At 39.1% G+C, this 23,161-nt stretch overlaps 1 protein-coding gene across 1 annotated transcript in view; it reads left to right on the top strand.

Annotated features, from left to right (window-relative positions):
• The window catches only part of MAP3K5 (mitogen-activated protein kinase kinase kinase 5), a 190,631-nt gene that overhangs the window by 39,258 nt on the left and 128,212 nt on the right, over positions 1-23,161 (top strand). The window contains exon 2 of the mRNA XM_026504878.4: positions 19,336-19,475. Within this exon, the coding sequence (XP_026360663.1) occupies positions 19,336-19,475 (140 nt within the window). The remainder of the gene's footprint in view (positions 1-19,335; positions 19,476-23,161) is intronic.

Raw genomic sequence — 23,161 nt, forward strand, 5'->3', positions numbered from 1 at the left:
AGAGTTATTGTTGCTCTGCAACATATATGCTCTGCATATATGCAACATATATGCTCACCAACATATATGCTCTGCTCCTCACCAGCATTTGGTGTTTTCAGTATTTTGAATTTTAGCCATTTTAATGGGTATGCAGTGGTATCTAACTGTTAGCGTGTGCAATTCCCTAATGACATATGATGTTAAGCATCTTCTCATATGCTTACTGGCCATCTATTTATCTTCTTTGGTGAAGTGCCTGTTTGGATTTTTTGCCCATTTTTTAGACTGGCTGTGTATAGCCTCATTTTTGAGTTTGCATTTTTTGTGTATTTTGGGTAACAGTCCTTTATCAGGTATGCCTTTTACAAATATTTTCTCCCAGTCTGTGGCTCATCTTCTCATTCTCTTAATGGTGTCTTTCACAGAGCAGAAGTTTTTAATTTTAATGAAGTCTAGCTTCTCAATTACTTCTTTTATGGATCGTGCCTTTGGTGTTATATCTAAAAAGTCATTGCCATATCCAAGGTCATCCAGATTTACTCCTATATTCTCTTCTAGTAGTTTTATAGTGTTGCATTTTACATTTAGGTCTATGATCCATTTTGAGTTAGTTTTTGTGAAAGGCATAAGGTCTATATCTAGATTCATTTTTTTGCATGTGAATGTGCAATTGTTCCAGCACTGTTTGGTGAAAAGGCTATCGTTGTATTGTATTGCCTTTGCTCCTTTGTCAAAGATCAGTTGACTGTATTTTTGTGGGTCTGTTTGTGGGTCTTCCATTCTGTTCCATCAGTCTGTTTGTTCTTTCACCAATATCACATTGTCTTGGTTGCTGTAGTGTTATAGGAGGTCTTAAAGTTGGGCATTGTCAGACCTCCAACTTTGTTCTTCTTCAATATTGTGTTGGCTATTCTTGGTCTTTTTGCCTCTCCATACAAACTTTGTAGTCACTTTTTCTCCACAAAATAACTTTCCAGGATTTTAAATGGGATTCCATTAAATCTATAGGTCAAGTTAAAAAGAACTGATATCTTGACAATAGTGAGTCTTCCTATTCATGAACATGGACTGTCTCTCTATTTACTTCTTTGACTTTCATCAGCTTTATAATTTTCCTCATATAGATCTTGTACACATTTTGTTGTATTTATACATAAGTGTTTCATTTTGGGGATCCTAATGTAAATGGTAATGTGTTTCTAATTTTAAATTCCACTTGTTCACTGCTGGCATATAGGAAAGCAATTGATGTTTGTATGTTGACCTCGAATCCTATAACCTTTCTATCACCACGTGTAAGTTCTAAGAATTGTTTTGTTGATTCTTTCAGGTTTTCTATGTAGACATGTTATCCGCAAACAAAGACAATTTTATTTCTTCCTTCCCAATCAGTATACCTGTTATTTCCTTTTCTTATTATGTTAGTTAGGACTTCTACTACGATGTTGAAGGGAGTGATGAAGAGGGAACATTTTTGCTCTGTTTCTGATCTTAGCAGGAAAGCTGTTTGTTTGTCACCACTAAGTATGATGTTAGCTATAGCTGTAGGGGTTTTGTGAATGTTGAGCACAGACTTCTAGTATCTTGATTCGGCAGCAAATTGTGAACATGATATTCAGGCTTCCCCAGATGTAAAGTTAGCAATTAGAAGTGGTTATGATTAGAACATTATATATAGAATAATTGCAGTTTTGCCCCCATACCATATAGGTGTGTGCATGCATGTAAGTGTGTGTATATGTGATAATTGTATAGGGAAAAGCTTAGAAGGAAATAAACCAAAATGCTTAGTATCTCCAGGAGATAAATTTTAATAAAAGATCATTTAAATTTGTATAATAATTTACTGCATTGATACTGAAGGATAGATACACTGTTTTTTTTTTTTAGATTTGACAACATTGAAATCACTAACCTGAATGTAGTCTTACGGTTTCATAAATTGAGTAAAGAAGGTGATGTTGCTGGGTTCATGTTGATCATCCATTTAGCTTTAACCAAGACTGCCTTATTTATAGAAAAGCAAGTGTATGTGTTAAAATGAGGTGTGATGAGAAATCATGTGATGGGAATTCAACATGAAAAAGTAAATAGCAGTTCTAGGAGTGAAAAAGTCACCATTTTAATTTAACTCTTATTTCTTTTTTTTAAGATTCTAGTTTTTTTTTTTAAAGATTTTATTTATTTATTCAACAGAGATAGAGACAGCCAGCGAGAGAGGGAACACAAGCAGGGGGAGTGGGAGAGGAAGAAGCAGGCTCATAGCGGAAGATTCTGATGTGGGGCTCGATCCCATAACGCCGGGATCACGCCCTGAGCCGAAGGCAGACGCTTAATTGCTGTGCCACCGAGGCGCCCCTAGATTCTATTTATTTATTTGAGAGAGAGAGAGAGACAATGAACAGTGGGGAGGGGCAGAAGGAGAGACAAAGGGAGAGGCAGACTCCCTGCTGAGCAGGAAGCCCATGCGGGACTCAGTCCCAGGACCCAGAGATCATGACCTGAGCCAAAGGCAGACACTTAACTGAGCCACTCAGGGGCCCCGATTTAACTCTTATTTCTAAGAAAAGTAAAAAATGTGGCTCTTTTTCAGAGTGATAAGATCTAAATAAATGGCAAAAAATTGCTCCTTTCTGCAGCACTCAAGCTCCTTCTCACAAGTCTGGGCAGTTTAAGAAAATGATTTGCGTAACACATTTCCTAAAAGCAAGCTAACATAAAAATGGATTCAGGAATTGTAAAAATAGCATCTGGGTTCGTAGTGGTGAGATTATGGATGATGGAATTTCAGGTGATTTTTCTGTGTGTTTGTTTGTTTGTGGTTTTTTTGGTCTCAGTCATGCTTTTTTTTTTTTTTTTAAGATTTTGTTTATTTAAGAGAGAGCGTGAGGGAGAGAGTGAAGGAGCAGGGGGAGGGGGAGGGAGAAGCAGACTCCCCGCAGGGCAGGGAGACCCAGGACTCCAGGATCAGGACCGGAGCTGAGGGCAGATGCTCCGTCAACTGAGCCACCCAGGCACTCCTCAGTCTTGCTCCTAAAGAAATCACAGGGGAGGAACAGTGGCTGGGGAGAATATAATCTTTTAGAGTTGGCTGCCTGGTTTCAACCGGTTCCAAAGAGCATTCCGGACTTTTAGTCCAAGACTCAGGAGACACGTGGTCTGCTGCAAAACCAGCTCTGGCTTGTTGATGTCTGAAAGAAACTTGACCCTGGCATGGGTATTTTCAGTAAGAAATGGTGAGTAAACAGCAGAAACACAGAGGACAAGCAAGCCTTTGGAGGAAGATATAGATTCCAAAAAAGGGGTTGAAGGTAAAGGAGGGGCAAGGTAAAAAAGAGGGAAACGCGTACATACACACACAGAAAATGACCATAGAAAAGGTGAAAAATCCCAGCAAAAAAAGAAATGCATTTTGCTGGAAGGAGCAAGGGACTAGAGTGCAGACACTGTCTGATTCTACTCCATGCCATTTGTAAAATTTCCCTCATTACCCTCGCCTGGGATATTTGGAAAAAGCAGCTCTGTGTCTGAAAGCAATTTGAGGAATGTCGAGGGCTGAAGTCTTCATCTGGTGAAAGCCCCAGGGCCGAGCAGCAGAGGGGGATTCTTACTGAGATTTTTGGCAGCTGCAGGCCCCTTGCTGCCAGTGCCCCATAGAAGGTGCCAGAGGACTGCCCGCCCTGTTATTCTGGTGACAGAGTGAAGGGGTCTCGACTAGAAATGACAGTGGGGCAGTAGGCGGAATCTGGGACTAGAAGCAAACCAGGATGTATGTTGAGCTGGCTCTTCTAGCACCTTCTGAGGGAGGGGCTGCAGTTATTTACTCTTATCTGTCCCCTTCAAACACCAAAAGAGTAACTCTAGATGTGGGTTGTTTCTGTATGGCCTAAGGATTGTCTCGAAGATGCTCTTCAGTGGAAGGGTCTGTTGAGAAGAGTGAAACTCATCGTATGGGTTTCATATCTCCTGGTTACTAAACCAGAAAAGTACAGAAACCTATCTCAAAATTATTGACAGTTCTCTGGTGGAAATAAGGTATAAGGGTACCTTCCAATCCATGGCCCACTCTCTAGTGATGGCTAATATTTATTAAGGGCTCGTTGTTCAATCCTTTTTGCGACAGGGACTATTATGATTGTCATTTGACAGAAATGGGCCAGGGGAAGCGGGGCTTCAGGCCCTGGGTCCCCAGAAATGCTTGCTGCACAGCCGAAATACAGCGCTGGGCGGCCTGACTCCAGCCAGTCGCAACCTACATGCTGGGAGGAACACCCGGCTATTTGTACTGACTACAGTTGGGCCACATTGATTTCGATCTCCCTTTATTTTTGTACCTTCTACAGATCCCGTCACTTTGCCAGGGAGGCCCCAGCAGCTAATCAGTTCTCACTGCTCTACCCAAGCAGACGCACTGTATTTTATTATCGCTCCTGGAGGCTGATATTTCTGTTTGTCTCTCCTGCTTCAGCAATGTGAAGTAAAAACTGTCTCCTTCCCATCAAATGCCTCCTCACCAGGGTCTTCTGTTCAGCCATTAGGCACCTCCTGGCTTCTAGTGAACAGACCAACATACCCTTAGCTGTAGGCTTCTGAGAGGAGCTAGTGACGGGAGCTGAAACTTCCCTGGGACCCAGGAGTAGGGGAGATAGTGACGGGGCAGCCCAGCAGGACCTAAGGGAAAGGGGTGTGTTTAGTAATGCAGTTTAGAATGTGTGAAGGTACAAGCAAAATGACATCTCTCCCTTCCAAGTAAGAAAAATGTTTTTACTGAAAAGCGTTCCAAAGAAATGATTGTGCAATTTATTTCACTGCTTGTAAACTTCCTACAGGAAGCCTGGATAGACAGAGTGATAAGCCTTTCCTCACTCACAGGGAGATTGTACACATGTCCATTCTTAGGTGATGGAGCAATTTTTCTGGCGGAGAGAAACTCCTATATTATGCAATGTCGGGCAGCCAGAAATGCCCTTCCTTCCCAGTCTGTGGCCTGAAAGATGGCCATTTCTCAAGGCTTCCTTTGAAGCTCTTGCCCCTGCAGGGCCTTCTCTGAGACCCCCATCAGAATTAACAACTCCTTGTTCTGTGCCCCCCTCGAACATTTACGTATATTTCATTTGACCTTGGACTTCTGCAGCTCACAGGCACTTAGAGAATATAAGCTCACGGTGGGGTTGGTGCTGATTTCTTTGACCCCTTCACAGTACCTTGTACAGAACAGATACTAAATGCTTGTTAAACAAATGTGAGAGCCAAGGAAGCATTTCCAGAATGCCTGATGACTGGTACTGAAGCAAGGTTAAGAAACCCAAGCCTCCAGTGTGGTGTGATAAGAGGCTGTTGAAAGGCTCTAAGGAGGGCCTAACTTAGTGGGGAATACGTGGAGGGGCAGGGGGAGCTGCTGCCATATCCGTTCTCTCTGCTCTTTGCCCTGTCTGTGGAGCTGCGTGTCCCATTTTCGCCATTGGAGGGCTCCTGAGGGGTCTGTTCTTCCCTGTCTTCATCTCAGTGTGCCACTGGCCTTTGAGGTGTACTGACAGCTCCCGTTTTAAGTGACGTTTTTATACTCACGTTAATCTGTCACATTTAAACAAACCTTCACTTTCCTAGAGAGTTAAGCGAACTCCTGACATTTAATTTTAATTGAAAGGAAAAAAAAAAAAGGACCCAGACTATTCCATTATAGCCAGTTAAGGTCAGCCACCTAACTCAGCAGTAAAAGGATTCTTTAACAATGAATCGTTTTAATTTACTCACTCTCTCTGGTAGGTCAGCCTCAAGAAGGAAGCTTGAAAACCCCCAAAATGAATTGTTGAACTCCAAGGCAATGTCAACATGTAAGCCGTGGAGGGAAATCATTCCTGGCAGAGTCATATTTACACATCTGCTGTGTGAACAGAATTACAGATCCCCTCGAAGAAGATGTAGAAATCTGCACACGAACAGTTCACATTTTGACTAGATGCTGATTATTTATTAGGTGTTGAAAGTAACTGTGAGGGAGCACAACGATCGGAAAAGCAGACATCTTTTGGAGATGTTGATGAGTTCTGACGCACAGGTCTCCGCTTCTTGACCCTAAGAATCCTGGAGCACAGGATTCTGGGCACTCACCCAGGCTTCTTAGATCCAGTTGGGTTTTTGAGTACAAGGGATGACAGCCGTCAATGCAGGAAGGAAAAAAACCTTTTCAAACTGGCCTGCTCACTAGGGAGTAACTATTTTCTGCCAAACAAGTAGTGTGCGAGCTGGGTTTCTTTCCCTTTACTACCTAGATCCTTCCTGCAGCAGGAACAAGTTCAGTGTTTATTGCTTGCAAGGAAATTGCTTATTATGTGAGGAGTAACACTCTTTGATAAAGAATATATCTATTGCGTGGCACTGTACATGAACAGTTCATTTTTTAATTTTTTAAAATTTTAGTTGTTTTTTCAAAAGATTTTATTTTATTTATTTGAGAGAGCAAGATCATGAGCGGGGGCGGGGGAGCGCAGCAGCAGGGTCCCCCCTGAGCAGGGAGCCCGATGCAGGACTCGATCCCAGAACCCTGGGATCATAACCTGAGCCAAAGGCAGACGCTTAACTGACTGAACCACCCAGGCGCCCAGCAGTTCACTTTGTTAAATCTCTAAACCATAAGGGTTCCTGCCACAGTCTCTTATCACACTTAAAGTAATTTCTTTCATATCATCAAAAATCTTGTCAGTTGTCAAATTGTCTCATGAATGTCATGATTTTTTTTTAAGTTTGTTTTAGTCAGAATCCAAATAAGGTATATACATGGTAATCCTAAAGTCTTTACTATCTCCTTTCTCCTTCTTTCTCACTCTCCCACTCCCTGAAATCTGGTCATTTTTCCTGTAGACTTTTCCATAATCTGAATTTTGTTGATTGTATCCCTGTGCTACACTGTTTTAGTAACTATCACTGTTTATGTAGCTATAACACACATACACTGCAGCTCTTTGCCTAGATTGTGAAAAATCTCAGAACAACCCCAAACATGAAGGAAATGGCCATGGTTTATGGCCGTTTTTGCCAGAGAACACCGTGCGATCATGTTCCCAGCGTTCCGAGGCCACTTGCTGCTGTCTCTGTGTGGAAAACGTATAAATGTATAAATTAGAAATAATACGTCACTCAGGACGCACATCTGTGAGGCACAATCAGATTCTTTTCAAAAATTATCACAAATCAACTCTTGCAACAATCTTCCACAACTTCATATAAATGCCAATTAAAAGAGGCAGATTATTGGTTCCAATTGGCCAGGAGGACTCTTGTGTAAGATTCTGATACAAAGGGCTATGCTGTGTGCTTGGGAACTTCACTGAAGCAGGAATGAAGACAGTGTTGCTGATCTGATTAAAATTAAAAATGAGAGACCCCTCTCCTCCAAAATGTCATGCACCTTAACCACAGTAAAAGCTATAATATTCTCTTAAAGAGCCTGTTCAAAATTTTAGCAATAGCTTTTTCAGCATCTGATGGAAATCGATTGATTACTTATTGAAATTTGTTACAGAAAATGAGTTTATAGAGATCTAAATTTATGACTATAGACTCTTCAACCCAGTATACCTTTAGGAAATGTAATAATTTCAGAGAGAAAAATATTTTTCAATGGGGATAAAGAAATTTTTACCATCGAAGCCACTTCATATCCTATTTCTGCTTATAATGTGCAGCGTGGCCCTGTCACATCATAAACCTGAGAGTGAATTTTGACTTATACTTTTCTTATATTCCCTACTCTTTATAGATCATTGACCAGGTCTGTTGTTACTACCATTACATTATAAACTGGACCCTATTTTAACTTGGAAAGAGAATAACACTTTTTGACGTAGGGCCTGCTTCTATTTCTTTTATAAGCAGAGTGATGTTGAGAACTGCTATGCCCACAGTCGAGGAAGGATCACTTTATAAAGCACTTGCTGTGCACCAAAGACCCAAATTGTGATTTATCTGCTTTCCTTGTGCGCTGATAGGAAGGATTCACTTGAAGACTGAATCTCGTTAGAGCATTTTTACAGGGCTCTCTTAATAACATTTCCTAAACCACCATCCAAGTGCTGTGTGCTGGGAATTCTTTAAGAATAGGAGAGAAGGATTCTTTATTACCCCAGTCTTCCTTGTGGTCAAGAATATTCCTTGGTGATACTGAAATTTTAATATCTAGGTAAGACTTGTCTATGGCCCGTATGCAGAATAAAACTGAAATCTATTCTCTGTCTTCCCTCTTTTCATCATATGCTCCTTTATTTTCATCTTAGGCCTATAGACGTGAGGGGAAAAAAATAGTTTTTGGTTCTTTTAAGGCTTGTTCCACACCTTGCTTCTGTGGCTGTAGTAGTTAGCATTCTTACTATCACAAGCGATAGAAATGCTGACATAAATTCCTTTTTTTTTTAAAGATTTTATTTATTTATTTGACAGAGAGAGAGACAGCCAGCGAGAGAGGGAACACAGCAGGGGGAGTGGGAGAGGAAGAAGCAGGCTCATAGCAGAGGAGCCTGACGTGGGGCTCGATCCCAGAACGCCGGGATCACCGCCCTGAGCCGAAGGCAGACGCTTAACCGCTGTGCCACCCAGGCGCCCCCATAAATTCCTTTTAAAAAAGAAATGGTTCATTAGTTTCATATAACGCCCAGTGCCCACACATCACTACATCAAAAACTAATGATGTACTATATGGTCGCTAGTTGAATGTAAAAAAGAAAAAGAACAAAAGAAATGGGATCACAACTTCCCTGAGCAGAGGTGGTGCTGCCTTCAGGCATGTTTCCAGTGACATCCACAGGACGCAGGCTTTCTGTCGGCCGCCAGCACCCCAGCTCTGTTGCGCAGAGTCACCACCTAAATGGAAGGATCGCATTATTTTTCCTTTTACTTCATTATTTCTTGGCCTTTGCCTTTCATTACCTCCCTTCTTCTTGTCCGTCAAGGATCCCTTCTCTTTTCCAAGGTTGACTTTTCTCCCCAACTTAAATCCAAACCTGTCTGTCTTATCTGAGAATATAGAGAGTATTTCCATTAGCAGCTACCCACCCCTTTAAAATTTTCCTCTTTCTACTATTGTTCAGGTCCTCCACCTTATAACTAAAAGCCTTTAGATCTTTCTTACCCCAGTAAATATTGTCTGATCTCTTGGTTTCCGTATTGAATGTAAAAATCTCTACTGTGAATCTTAGTAAATATTAATCCTCTTCCTTTCTCTTCCTCTTCTGGAGACTTGTCTGTACTCCCTAACTCCATTCCCTCACCTCAAATTCAACACCTTTTGTTCTGCTGTATTCACCTTCTAAATCCTCGAGGTAGGCTGAAAAACGATCCTTACCCCTATGCTCCAATGTCTATGCCAAAACCCTGAGACCGGTGAATGCTACCTTATTTGGAAAAAGGGTCTTTGCAGACATGATTACGTTCTTGATAATGGCATGATCTTGAATTACTGAGATGGGCCGTAACTGCCATCAGAAGTATCTTTCTAAGAGAGAGGCAGAGGGCAGTTGGACACCACAGGCACACATATAACAAGCCAAGGAATGCCCCAAACTGCTAGATCGTGGAAGAGGCAAGGAATAGATCCTGCTCTAGACCCTCTGCAGGTAACACAGCCCTGGCCCTGCTGACACTTGATTTGGGGACATCGTTGAGCCTCTAAAACCGTGAAACAGTAACTTTGTGTTGTTTAAGGGACCAACTTTAGGGGACTTTGTTATAGTGGCTACAGGAAACTAAATACAGTCCTCTTTTAACACTCTTGGCAAAATTATTAACCAGAGATGCATTGATTTTCACAAAGTGAACATGCCTGAACCGCCAGCACCCAGATCAAGAGGCAGAACCTTAGCAGCTCTCCCGAAGACCTCCCTGAGTCCCCTTTCAGCCACTGTCCTCCACCAAAGAATCTGCTGTTTCGACTTTTAATACCAAATTTTGAACCTTGTATAAACAGAATCATAAAATATCTACTCTTTTGTATCCAGGTTCTCAGAACAGTCTGTGAGATTCATTCATGTTGTCACAGGTCGTCATAGATTTTTTAATTCCCACTGCTGTATGGTATCCATTGTCTCTGTAGAGCATACTTTATTTCTTCTACTATTGATGGTTTGCAAATAGTGCTGTTATGAACATTTATTACATGTATTTTGGTGAGCTGTGTTTCTTTTGGGTATATGATGAGGAAGGAATTTCCTGAATCGTAGATGCCTTTCCATTTTTCTCTGTGTTGTCTAAGTTGTCAATCTCATCTGCATCTGCATCTGCTACTTCAACTGTTACATCACCATGACTCTTCACTGTCTGATTCTGATCTCTGCTGAGATTCAAAATGACAGCTGTCAGATACACACACACACACACACACACACACACACACACACACACACACGTTTAATGTGTCTCAATCCAAACTCAAGTTCCTATCAAAAAAAGTATTTTTTCTTGTGCCACTTGTGTTAATGGCAAGCCATAATTGTTAACCATTCAAGTTTGAAATAGAATCACCTTTCATTCTTTCTGTATCCTGCATGCAACAAATCCCTAAAGCCTCTTGAACTCTTTGCCATGTTTTCTCTATCTTAGTTTAGGGGCACATTGTCCTTTAAATGACTCCTCACTAATCTCCCAGCTTCCAGTCTGTTTTGTCTATCATCCTTCCACAAAATCTAGGTTTACCTTTCCCAAACTTTGACCCTGCCACACCCCTTCTCAAAACTCATAGATATGGATGGATCACTATTGATTATAGAATCAATTCAATATTCTTTATGTGGGCTTTGTGTGTTTTCATAATTTGACTTCAAACTCATTTCTATGAGTAATTATTCATACGAGGCTTCATTGGGAATATTACATTTTAGCACTGTCTTCAATAATATGTTTATATTAAATTGTTCAAAGGGCTTCCTTTTAACATTTGTTTCTTTTCTTTCTTTCTTTGAGAGAGAGAGTATGTATGTATATGTGTGAGCATGAGTAGGGGGAAGGGCAAAGAGAGAAGCAGACTCCCTACTAGCAGGGAGCTTGACATGGGGCTCGATCCCAGGACTCTGGAATCATGCATGACCTGAGCCAAAGGCAAACGCTTAACCGACTGAGCCATCCAGCTGCCCCCCCCCCATTAATATTTCTTAACAGCTCCTTGTAATAACCGTATATTGAGAGTTTGCTGTGCCTAGTGCACATGTAATCCTAATAACAGCTTTGTATTGTAAATACCTGTGATTATTCTCCATTTACAGTTGAGGAAACCAAAGCTCAGTGAAGTGAGGTCTTTTCCAAGGTCATCCATCCAGAAATGTAATTAGGATTCAAGCCCTGGAAGTCCTGAAGCGGCTTGTCTGTCATTTGCATGTTCATCACTCCTCTCAAGGCCCCTGGAGAGGGAGAAGATTCCCCTTCCAGCCTTTCACTTCCAGGGTGTGCTTTTCTGAGGCTGGATCTCTTCCTGGCAGAGAGCTGTGGTTCTGGGCCGCTCTGGGATGTGTGCCTTCTGTGGATATGTGCTCATTTGCCCCTCACATTCTCTGAAGCTGGAGCACTGTGAACTGGATTCATGCGGCTGCTGTCTGGGCAAGGGGACTTTAGTTTTTGTAATACCAATCTTGTTTGGTTCTGCTTCCCCCTCCTCTCCTCTCACTACTTCTCCCTTTTTCTTTTCTTTTGTCTCTTCTTTCTCTAGGCTTCTCCCTTTTTCTCCTTCCTTCCTTTTATAGGTGCCATGGCTCTCAACATTTTTAAAAGCCAAGTTCTGGAGGTTGATCACCTCTGATCACCTATCTCCCAGTCCTCACTTTCTAGGTTAAAAAAAAAAAAAATCAACACCTCTGTGTAATAAACAAGCATTAAACAAGTAAATTAGGCTGGGGTGGGGACATTATGTATGTTTTAGCAATATAAGAATGATTCATGTTTGAATCATTATGCATACATTTAATGGAGTTTAGTGATGAGGAAATTATGGGCCAAAATGTTTACTGTTGACACAAATTTGTATCATTAACATGATAGGGTTAACTGACGTACAGGAAAATAAAATACTGATGAAGTACATGAGTAGTAATTCATAGCAGGAATTGCTAAACCATGATTAATTCAAGACAATGATGGTAGATTATTCTTCTGTCCTTCATGAAAATCACAACAATTTTAGCTCTGCAATAGGAGCTTTGCAATTCCCCAGCATTGCATATCTGCCAAATTTTAGTAAACTGAATCCGAGTCTTTTGGAGACTCTACCAGGGCACTACTAGGTCATGAGTAACATTTTAGTAATTTATATACAGTAGTTTCATTGTAATTAGCCCTTATTTATTCATAATGTAAAAAAATCAATGGAGGGGGCGCCTGGGTGACTCAGTCAGTTAAGCGTCTGCCTTCAGCTCAGGTCATGATCTCAGGGTCCTGGGATTGAACCCCATGTCGGGCTCCCTGCTCAGTGGGGAGTCTGCTTCTCCCTCTGCTCTTCCCCATGCTCATTCTCTTTCTCTCTCTCTAGTAAGTAAAGAAAAAATCTTAAAAAAAAAAATCAATGAGGGGCGCCTGGGTGGCACAGCGGTTAGGCGTCTGCCTTCGGCTCAGGGCATGGTCCCGGCGTTCTGGGATCGAGCCCCACATCAGGCTCCTCCGCTATGAGCCTGCTTCTTCCTCTCCCACTCCCCCTGCTTGTGTTCCCTCTCTCGCTGGCTGTCTCTATCTCTGTTGAATAAATAAATAAAATCTTTAAAAAAAAATCAATGAAATGCAAGATATACTTCCCTTAAGAATCTAAGACGGGATAAGCATTTGGGGGTTAGTGTCTGCTCTTCAGGGGATCTCTATTGGTTCACCCATTCAGAACTCCATTGGGAACTGACTCAGTTTCCTGCTGAGGTTTGCTTCATTGCTCTGACCAAGCCCCAGGTACCTTGCCCCTTTCCTTTTCCTACAGTGCCTTTGATATACAGGGCTTTTGTTTTTTGTCTGCAATGTGAGGTGCTCCACTCCAACTCCACTGCCTGCTGATGCCTCTTCCAGTCTGCTTCCATCATCCCTTCCACCAGGGCTGGTCTCTCTGTCCTGAGTGTCACGCTCTGTACATCCCCAGTGCTGGCTACATTCTGCCCTATGTTGGTATTTGCCAACTCATGTTTCTGTCCCACAAGACTTGGCAAAAACCATATCCACTTAATTTTTTCTTTTAACTTTCATAACAGCAAATAACAAAACTTTTTATATAACAAGTGCTCAGGACATTTGTAGAATTTAATTGGCACTAGTGGGTCATCTGGGGGGATTAACCTGTCCTGACCGAATGGCTAGGTCTGTGTGATAACTTGGGTAGTTTCCACTGATAATGGAATTTTGGAGTACTTTGTAGACGGTAGTACAAGCCAAACCACTACTGGGCTCTTGCTTTGTCATCAGTGATCTAATGCCTAAGGAAAACATTGAATAGATAAAAAGTAGCTGAACATTAATGTTCTGCTTCAACTCTGTTTTTTACAAGCAACAGAAGCTCATATGAGATATTTAACTAACAGATATGGTATTATAAAGGAAAAATTAAATTAAAAAAAAAGAAACAGACCATGAACCACCACCATTTAATGACCAAAATGCAATTAGGCACAACAGTTTTATGTTATTGCCCTAAAAATTTATTATGCTTTAATAAACCCCTGGTAAACCTAATTTTGTGCTCCATTTAACATTAGCCCAGTTGCAAGAAAGGAAAGAAAACAATACCTTAGGTAAAAATGTAAGAGATTTTTGTACCTTTGTCTATATTTTTAAATAGACTTAGTCTTCAGTTTTTAAGTGGAGCAGTTTTACTCACAATATTACCATAAAAACTCAATCAGAAAATTATTAAGTTCATTTGGTCACCAAATACATGACAGAAAAATATGCTTTGGTCCCCAAATCTTTTTTGCACCTCTAAATTTATGCTGTGATCTTGAGAACCTCCATATCCTGTAAGTATAGGGTGTGGCTCAGTGAAGAATTAAGAAGATGGCCTCTCCAGCTAGATTGCTTGGGGTCAAATCCTTCAAGGGATAGAAGTGGTGCCACTACTTCCTAGCTGATTTTGGACAGATTATTTATACATTCCCTGAAATAATAATATTATCTACCACAAAGGAGTATTCTGAAGATCGAGTTAATATTTGATAAACATATAGTTCCTGGCACATCGTAATTACTAAATACATGTTTGTGAAATAAAGTGGATAAAGTGTAACTCATATGACTGAGTTTCAAGAATTGTGGAGTATCAGGTTGTTTATTATAATTACCTCATTTTTTTTTGCATCTGAGACATGATTTAAGATCATTTCACAAGGAAGATAATTTTCACCTGTTTATTTTACTACTTTTGAGAAGCTAGTCATCAGAGTCAGGAGGTAGCCATGAAAAGATGATATTTTTGTTAAATAATGAAATGTTCTTATTTTAAAAATGCTGTGTTACTGGAAGCCCAGCCCAGTATAACCAGGTAAAACAAGACACACGACAAAAACAAAAACCCCAAACCATAAAAGACATACGGATTAGAAAGGAAGAAATAAAACCATTTCTAGTTTCAAATGACATGATTGCTCATGTAGAAAATCCCAGAACATGTGCAAATTTAAAAAAGCTTCTGAAACAAATAAATGAGCTTAGCAAAGTCTCAGGATACAAGGTCAATATACCAAAATCAACTGTATTTTTACATACTAGCAATGAACAACTGGGATTTGAAATTTGAAAGAATACCATCTACGAGGGCATCAAAAAAAATGAAACACTTAGGTATAAATTTAACAAAATACATGCAGAAACTGTGTATTGAAAATTATAAAATACTGAGGAAAGAATCAAAGAAGACCTAAATAAATGGAGAGATATACTATATTCATGGATGGAAAGACTCAATACATGAAGATGTCAGTTCTCCCCAAAATGATCTATAGATTTAATACACAATATCAGTCAAAATCCCAGGAGGATTTTTTTTTTTTGTAGCTATCAACTGATAGCTGTCAGCTATCAATGATTCTAAAACTTATACAGGAAAGCAAATAGAACTAAACACTTTTGAAAGCAGAAGAATAGAGTTGGAAGACGCACAGTGCTTAATTTCAATACCTGCCATAAAGCCACAATTATCAAAACTGTAGTGTTGTCAAAAGATAGACACATAGATCAATGGAACAGAATAACCCAACAACAGACCCACACAAATGTAGCCAATTGGTGTTTGACAAAGAAGCAAAGGCAATTCAACGGAGAGAGGAGAGTGTTTACAACAAATATGAAACTTGACCTACACCCCACATCATTTACAAAAATTAATTTAACATGGATCATAGACCAAAATGTGAAAAATAAAGCTATAAAACTTCTAGAAGAAAACATGGGAGACAACTTTTGTGACCTTGGGTTAGGCAAAGGTTTTTTTAAGATACCACACCTTAAGGCACAATCATAAAAGAAAAAGCTGGTACATTGGACTTAAAGTTAGAAACTTCTTCTAAAAATACTGTTAGCAGATTGGAAAGACAAGTCACAAACCTGGAGAAAGTATTTGCAAATCCCATTATTTGACAAAGGAGAAATATCTAGGTAATACAAAGAACCCACAAACCTCGACAACAAGAAAACGGATTCAACAATTTAAGAAATGAGGCCCAGACTTCGATCACTTCACCAGAGAAGACAGAAGAGGACATTTTACTCCATGGAAATTAAAAAATACATTTAGAAAAGAATATAAATCTGTTAGAACCCATCAGTCATCTGAACCTGAAGTGGAAAAAAGTCCGTCTTTTTCTGAGTTGTCCTACTGTATTCAGTATTTTCAAATTATACAGACAAGCATTTTTAATGTTCTACACAGCATCCAAAAATGGAGCTCTTTTCCTGCCTAGACGTTCAGCCCTGATGAATGTGCCTTATTTTGCTTGTAACGTTTATTTTGAATGTCTAGTTTCTCTCTTACTCCGAGCACCGTCTGCTGTGCCTTTATTAATTTTAGGGTCAAATCCCAGGAGCCCATTCTCTGGAAATCACCTGTTTCCCCTCTTGTTGTGATGACTCTAACTTAGCTAGTATTTTTCTTTGCATGGCTGTCATTTATTTTTTGTCAACTACTGTTTCGTTTGGTTTCTTTCGGCCCCATTTTACGCTGTCTCTTGATTTTCAAGAGCTGTGACTGACGGCGAGTGGCTGGCGTCTGTGGGAGGAGGAAGCAGCGTGGGCGCGGGACGCAGATGGGGCGTGTAGGTGGGATGCAATGACTCAGTTTCTCATGTGTTGATTTTTGATGTAGAAATGTTAAGGACCCCAAAAGAAAACTGTTTATGTGTATTATAGAGCCCGTAAGTCATTTTAGCCTTGGGGGGAAAAAATCGTTTGAAGCTCCTTTGACCTGACTGGCTCTTTCATAACCTCACTAAATCCTCTGTGTCTTCAGCCTCTGTTTGATCTGATTTATGTCTCCTTCACAGAATGTGAATTCCAATCTCACGTTCATTAGACAAGGCCAGATGCATCTAACAGCTTCACGAGAGTCTGCATTATTTTTTTTGTGTTGCAGTTTGGTTTTACAGTCAGTCACTCGGGTGTTTAGTGTTGTTTTTCTTTTATTTGGGTGGGTTCCTAAACTATAAAAGTAATCAATGTGCATAAGAAATTGTAAAAAAAAAAAAAAAGATATATACACACACACATATATGGAATAAGGAAGGAAATCAATGTTCATAAGAGAAATTGTAAAAAAAATATATATATATATATATATGGAATAAGGAAGAAAACATAATGCACAATCCCATTACACAGCTGTTATCATGGTTTACATTTTGGTGTACAACCTTCCAGACATTTCTTCATTCACATATATATATTCATATAGAATACATATGTTATAATGTATTATATCTTAATTTTTTTTTACTAAATATACCTGGAGTTTACCTCCATTGATAAATATTCTTCTACCATATAGTTTTCTTTTTTTAATTATTTTAATTCCAGCGTAGTTAACATACAGTGTTATGTTAGTTTCAGGTGTACATAGTCAACAATATAGTTCTCAATGATGCATAATAAACCATTATTTGAATCTCATCTGTGTACCTATCTGCCAACCTACCTATCTAACCATTTTCCTATTAATGGATATTTAGGTATTTTCCATTTTTATTGTAAAAAAAACTTTCAGTTGACATACTTAGAAGTAAACCTGCCACATTTATGGGAATTTTCTTAGGGTAAATTCTTAGGAATGGAGCTATTGGGTCTTCAAGTGTGCATAACTTGAAGGATTGAGGTCTCCTGGGAAGTTCAACATTCTCCTTGGCATGTCGGAGTGTCATTTCTCTGCACCTCCATTGGGCATTCTTTAATATTTTTGACTACTTGTTAGACAAAAAAAATTGGCACTTTAGAGTTTGCTTAATGTGCATTTATTAGTAGTGAGGTATAGAGTTTCTTTGTATATTTACCATTTTAGTTATTCTTTTGTGAATTTGCCTGCCCATGTCCATAGCCTAATTTTCTATTGTAATGTCTTTAAGGTTGCTTATTTGTTCTGAACTGACCAATAAGATGATTTATAGTGATAGTAACCTTTCATCTGTCACATATTGCAAATATGTTTAACAAATTAACATCGTCTGTTAAATTTGTCATAAGGTATGTTAACATTTTCATTGTAATTGTGATTGGAATTGTTTTGCTATTATATTTTCCAGACACTTATTATGATTACAAAGGGAGCTCTTCGTTTTCATGATAACTTTGCCTCTCAACACCTTATTAAATTATATTATTGCTTATAATAGTTATTTAGTTGATTCTACTGGGGTTTCTTGGTTGACAACCAAAACATCTGCAAGTAATGGCAATTGTGTATTTTATTTTATAGTGTTACATCTCCTTACTTTGTGAAATCTTATTGCATTATCTGGGATTTTCAGAAAGCCAACTAGTAGTAGGAATAATTGGCTGCCTTGTCTTTTTCCTGATTTACATGGAATACTTATAAACACAAATTTGGCAGTTGCTGTGAATATATATGTATATTATTTTATTTTATTTTATTTTTTTAGAGAGAGACTGAGAGAGAGCAGGGGGGTGGAAGGGCAGAGGGAGAGAGAGAGAATCCCAAGCAGGCTCCACACCCAGCCGGAGCCTGGCATGGGCCTGAATCTCACAACCCTGAGATCATGACCTGAACCCAAAATCAGGAGTCAGGTGCTCAACTGACTGATCCACCTAGGTGCCCCAGAATATATATTATTTTTTATGTTAAAGGAGTGCTCTTCTATTTTTATTTTGCAATCATTTTTAATAAGAAATGGGTTTTTAATTTTAATTAAAGGACTTGGGGCATCTGTGGAGATGTGGATGATTTTTTTTTTTTTTTCCCATTGAGCTGTCCCTGCATTCCCAAATAAATTTTAAACTCATGATCTAGTTTCCTTATAGTGTAATGCTTGGTACACTTTTTTTCATTTTTCTTTTATTTTTTTGTCCATGTATGAATTGAGTTTGAGACTAACCTATATTTCATTTTTTTGACATTAGAGTCAAATATTGGTATCAGGTTTATACTACCTTGGTGTTAGTCATCTCTGAGCTTTGGTAAATTTTTATCTGTGGTTATATTTTCCTTCTCAGTCATAATTTTCTATACCTTTGCTTTCTTTTTTTCTTGAGTCACTTGCTAGTGACTTGCTGGATATTAATAATAATTAATTGATTAGTTATAAAATGCAGCCCTGGATTAATTCATAATCTTACCTATTTCCTTTTTTATTTTTATTTTCTAATATTTATTTATTTATTTGGGGGTGGAGGGGCAGAGGGAGAGAGAGAATCTTCAGCAGACTCCATGCTGAGTTTGGGGGCTCCATCTCTCGATCCTGAGATCATGACTTGAGCTGAAATCAAAAGTCGGCCACTTAACTGACTGAGCCACCCAGATGCCCCTCTATTTGCTTTTTTACAATATCATTTTATGTTTATTGCTTATTGCAGCTTCCCATGGATCTGTTTCTGGAAACTTAGTTAACTTGTTTTAATGTTGGAATTTAACAGAGAGCATTAGCCCCAGCATCCCACCATTGCAGACTTTGCTTAAGTTTCCAGTAATGATATGATCCCCTTCATGTTTAAAAAAAATGCAGGTTTGCTACATTTTCTAAAACCACTTCCGGGTAGAGCTGCAAATTCAAAATTCAGTGGTAAGTGAGGAGGGAAAATCCCTATTGTTTCCTCATTTCCTCTTTGAATACTAAGTCATTGCAACCAAAATGTGCTTACTGGGCATTATTTAGGTGTCATCTTTTGGGGGACTCTGTTTTCTGTTTGCAGATATTGCTGTGGTGGAGATGAGCGATGCCTTCCGCCAGCCATCCTTGTTTTACCACCTCGGAGTGAGAGAAAGTTTCAGCATGGCCAACAACATCATCCTCTACTGTGATAATAATTCAGACTCTCTGCAGTCACTGAAGGTACCTGACCTGTTTACTAAATACTCTAGCTACCGGAGTTCGAGAGACACCAGTCTCTCTGCCATCCAAAGCAGTGCAAGGGGCTTACGTTTATGAAAGCTTGTTTTTCCCAGTCCAGTAGTTAGCCAACAATTACAGTGGCGTTGTGAGGTTTATCTAGAATTCAATGTAGAAATTTGATGATACACAGGTAGGAAAACTTTAGTTTTGAGTTCTGAGCTGCAGTTCGAATTGCCGCTGAGGAGACTGTGTTACTAGGAAGTCTCCCGAGCACGCTGCCCACCGGAGAAAGACCTGGAAGTTGCAGAGAGTATGGTGAGGCCCCGAGCTGTGTCACTATTGGGGGTTTCATTGGGCACACCTGTCTTCAACTGGAAATCTGTCTCCTACTAAAAGGACTCTGAATAGACATTCTCTCTCCGAATATCATCAGCAAACTGCCATCCTCTTCATTGGGAAATGATTTCAATAACATGATAACTTAGGGAAAGGGGAAATAAGAACCTACTATATTTGTCTACAAAACTCAGCATGCCCCATGTCATTCTCTCCAGGATAGGAACATAATGATATGAAGGTATTTCTTCCGTCCAGAAAGATTGTCTAAAATGCTTTGGCAGTGCAATCATTGTGTGATTCTTTGAAAAGCATCTAACAGTTCAGTGAAACTCATGCTGAACCTGATGCCATCCATTTCCTTTGTGAAACTTCCAGCTAGCTTTATGTGGCTTTTTCTCATCTATATCTTCCAGTTTTCAAATCAAAGCCAACCTTGGGACGTGGAGCCCTCAAACCCAGAGGCATATATCTAATGGCTTAGTAATGGTTATATGAAGATCTCTAACTCCATGACCATGCCAAAAAAAAAGTAACATTTTGTTTTTATCTGAGTATCTAAAGCTTATATGGCTTTTTCTGAGAAATCTATAATTACGTTTAGCAAATACATTTACTGCATGCCAGGCAGTAAATGGGCATTGATAGGCTATCCCTTTCCAGAATACTCTGAAATTGTCCCAGGATATTTGCCTACTCTGTCTCAATCTGTTTTTTTAACCTGGGGCAGTTCTTTAAGCCGCCCCTACTGTATTTTACCTTGGATTTACCACTTTAAGTGATGCATCATAAAGTTTTGTGACGTTGTATTCTAATTAAACATTTTTATTTGCTACTACTTACAACATGTATTAGCAGTGATAAAGGAATGAGGTAATTTTATTTATTCTTTTTATTGTACTCTTTTCTTTACATTAAGAATTCTAAGCAAGCAGTGTTGTGTTAGACATTTTTCACTCTACCCTCTTTTTATTCTTGCCCTGCTGGTATCTGGTGATTTCATTTCTGACTATTCTTTCCTGGGGAAATTTTTAAAAACTGAATTAAAATTATATTTGAGAGAAAGGGTTGAAGCTAATCGTATCAGAAATTTGTATGGCATAAATACACCCATTTATTTAATTGCTTTTTGCCAGCCTTTGTTTAGAAGTGTTACTGGTATGTGAATACAGTAGTTCTTTAAAAAGGCTAGTCCAGCTTAAATATACTCATTTATCTAGTATATAATAGCTGCTTGTAACTGAACACTTCCTCTGTGCTTTCCCCACAAACATTTTCACATTTAATTCTAAGAACATCCCTGTGGGGTATATTATGTCCTATTATATCACTATTTTATAGAACTGCAAACTAAGGCTCAAATAAATTTAATCATTTTCCGTAGGTGATATAGCTAGTAAAGTAAAGCCTAGGTCTGCCTGACTCCAAAGCCCACCCTCTGAACCACTAAACTTTATTGCAATTTCTTCTAGTTAGAAGGATATCCGACTTTCCCTGCTCGGTGTGTTCATTTAGAAAACCCATCAACTATGTCTGCCCCCCCAGAGTTGTTCCATGCAATACTCATCCTTTCTTTTCTTTCCCTCCTTCCATTAACTTCAGCTTTGGCCTTTTTTTTTTTTTTTTTTTTTTTTAAGCTTGTTCCTAGCCCAAATAAGTGTCTTGTTGCAGAGGACAAAGGTCTCTGGAATAGAAAGTATATTTTTCAGTCTAACAATTTCCCCTGAGCCCTAGAAATTTTTCTGGTCCTCTGCTATTGAAAAAAATGTGTGTGTGTGTGTGTGTGTGTTTAATTTTATTAATTTCTCTTGCAGTTCATTATAGGTGTAATCCCTGCCTTCTACCAATAGAAAAGAAAATTGTTGTGAAATAAGGCAGAACAGGAGTTATTATACGTAAGATATTCTGTATACATTAGCCTAATAAAATTAAAACAGAGCATCTCCCTGTTTTCATAGGGCAAAGACAGAATGAGAATGCTATTCTTGTCACATAGCTAGCTTCCCTTAGGTTGATTCTTTGGACATCTAGAAAGTACGGCTGTATCAGTTTAATTTCATCTGCTGCTCTTTGTTGAAGAGAGCAGTTTCTCATTGGCAGCAAATTCTCTGGACAAAATCATAGGAAAAAACTTCAAAGTTTAAGCTCCTAAAAAATAATTGATAGGAACCATAAAGTACCTGAAAGCCATGTCTGAGTTTTCGTATGAAAGGATATTGAGAATCTAATTAAATCACATACTCGCAATAAGATTTGTGTCCGTTCGAAATCACAAGTACTATCTTAGAAGAATGAAATGTTTAATTTTTTTTAAATATTAATTAAAAAAAAAAAGATCATGCGCATTGAGAAAGAGAAGTTGATATTATTCCCCTTAGCGTGTTAACAACAACATTTTCACAGTTTTCTTTAAATAAATATCATGACAACTTCTTAGGTGCCTGTGAATGGGACTCTATGCTAAGACTTATATTTCCTTGAAAATAAGAAATGGCAGAAACAGTTTTTTTCAGATTAACTTCATGCATTACAGAAATGATCAGACTTCCACTTGGGTCCCTCAGTAAATGGGAGAGTTAAGTCTAGACACTACTGACCAATGAGCTGTGAGGCAGACACACAGAATGCATCTGACATCAGAAAGGACTTGAGGGAAGTGAACGGCTGTTGTGTAGAGTGTGGAAATTATTTTAATGAGCCATTTCTACTATCATCAGAAATTCCTGTTTAACAACAGCTTGCAGCTCTGGTTCCTGAGATTCTTCCCCCTTTTCCCTTCTTCAGCTCCCTTTCTTCCTTTTAGGCCACTCCCCACTCACTTTAGACAATGCTGCTTATGAAAACAAAGCAAAACAAAACAAGGAAATAGCATGGCACACCATCAGATAGTCAACAGTTAAAATGCCCATGACGAGGCTGTGGAGAGTGGGAAACAGGCATTGCTGGTGGGAGGGGATATTGGCAGTACTTCCAAAGAGCAATTTGGCAACACCTAATATTGTCAGATGAGCAGGGCACCAACCCTCAGCAGCTCTGTCTCTGGATGTGTACTGCGAGGAGAGTCTCTGGCATGCAGAAGAAGATCTAATCAAGAATGTTATATTAACATTGTTTGTAATAACCCCCCCCCCAAAGGAATTGGTAAATACCTATCAACAAGAGAATGAACAAATACCTTCTGGTATAGTCATTTAGTGGAACATTATAGAGCACTTAAAATGAGTTAACTAGAGCTTTAAGTGTCACTATCAATATATCTCAAAAACAGTGTTGAGAGCAAAAACGAATTACAGAAGCATGTTTGCAGTATGATACCATCCATACAAAATCTAATCACATGCAAGACGGTG

The sequence above is a fragment of the Ursus arctos genome, unplaced genomic scaffold (assembly GCF_023065955.2).
Source record: "Ursus arctos isolate Adak ecotype North America unplaced genomic scaffold, UrsArc2.0 scaffold_13, whole genome shotgun sequence".
Classification (NCBI taxonomy): Eukaryota; Metazoa; Chordata; class Mammalia; order Carnivora; family Ursidae; genus Ursus; species Ursus arctos.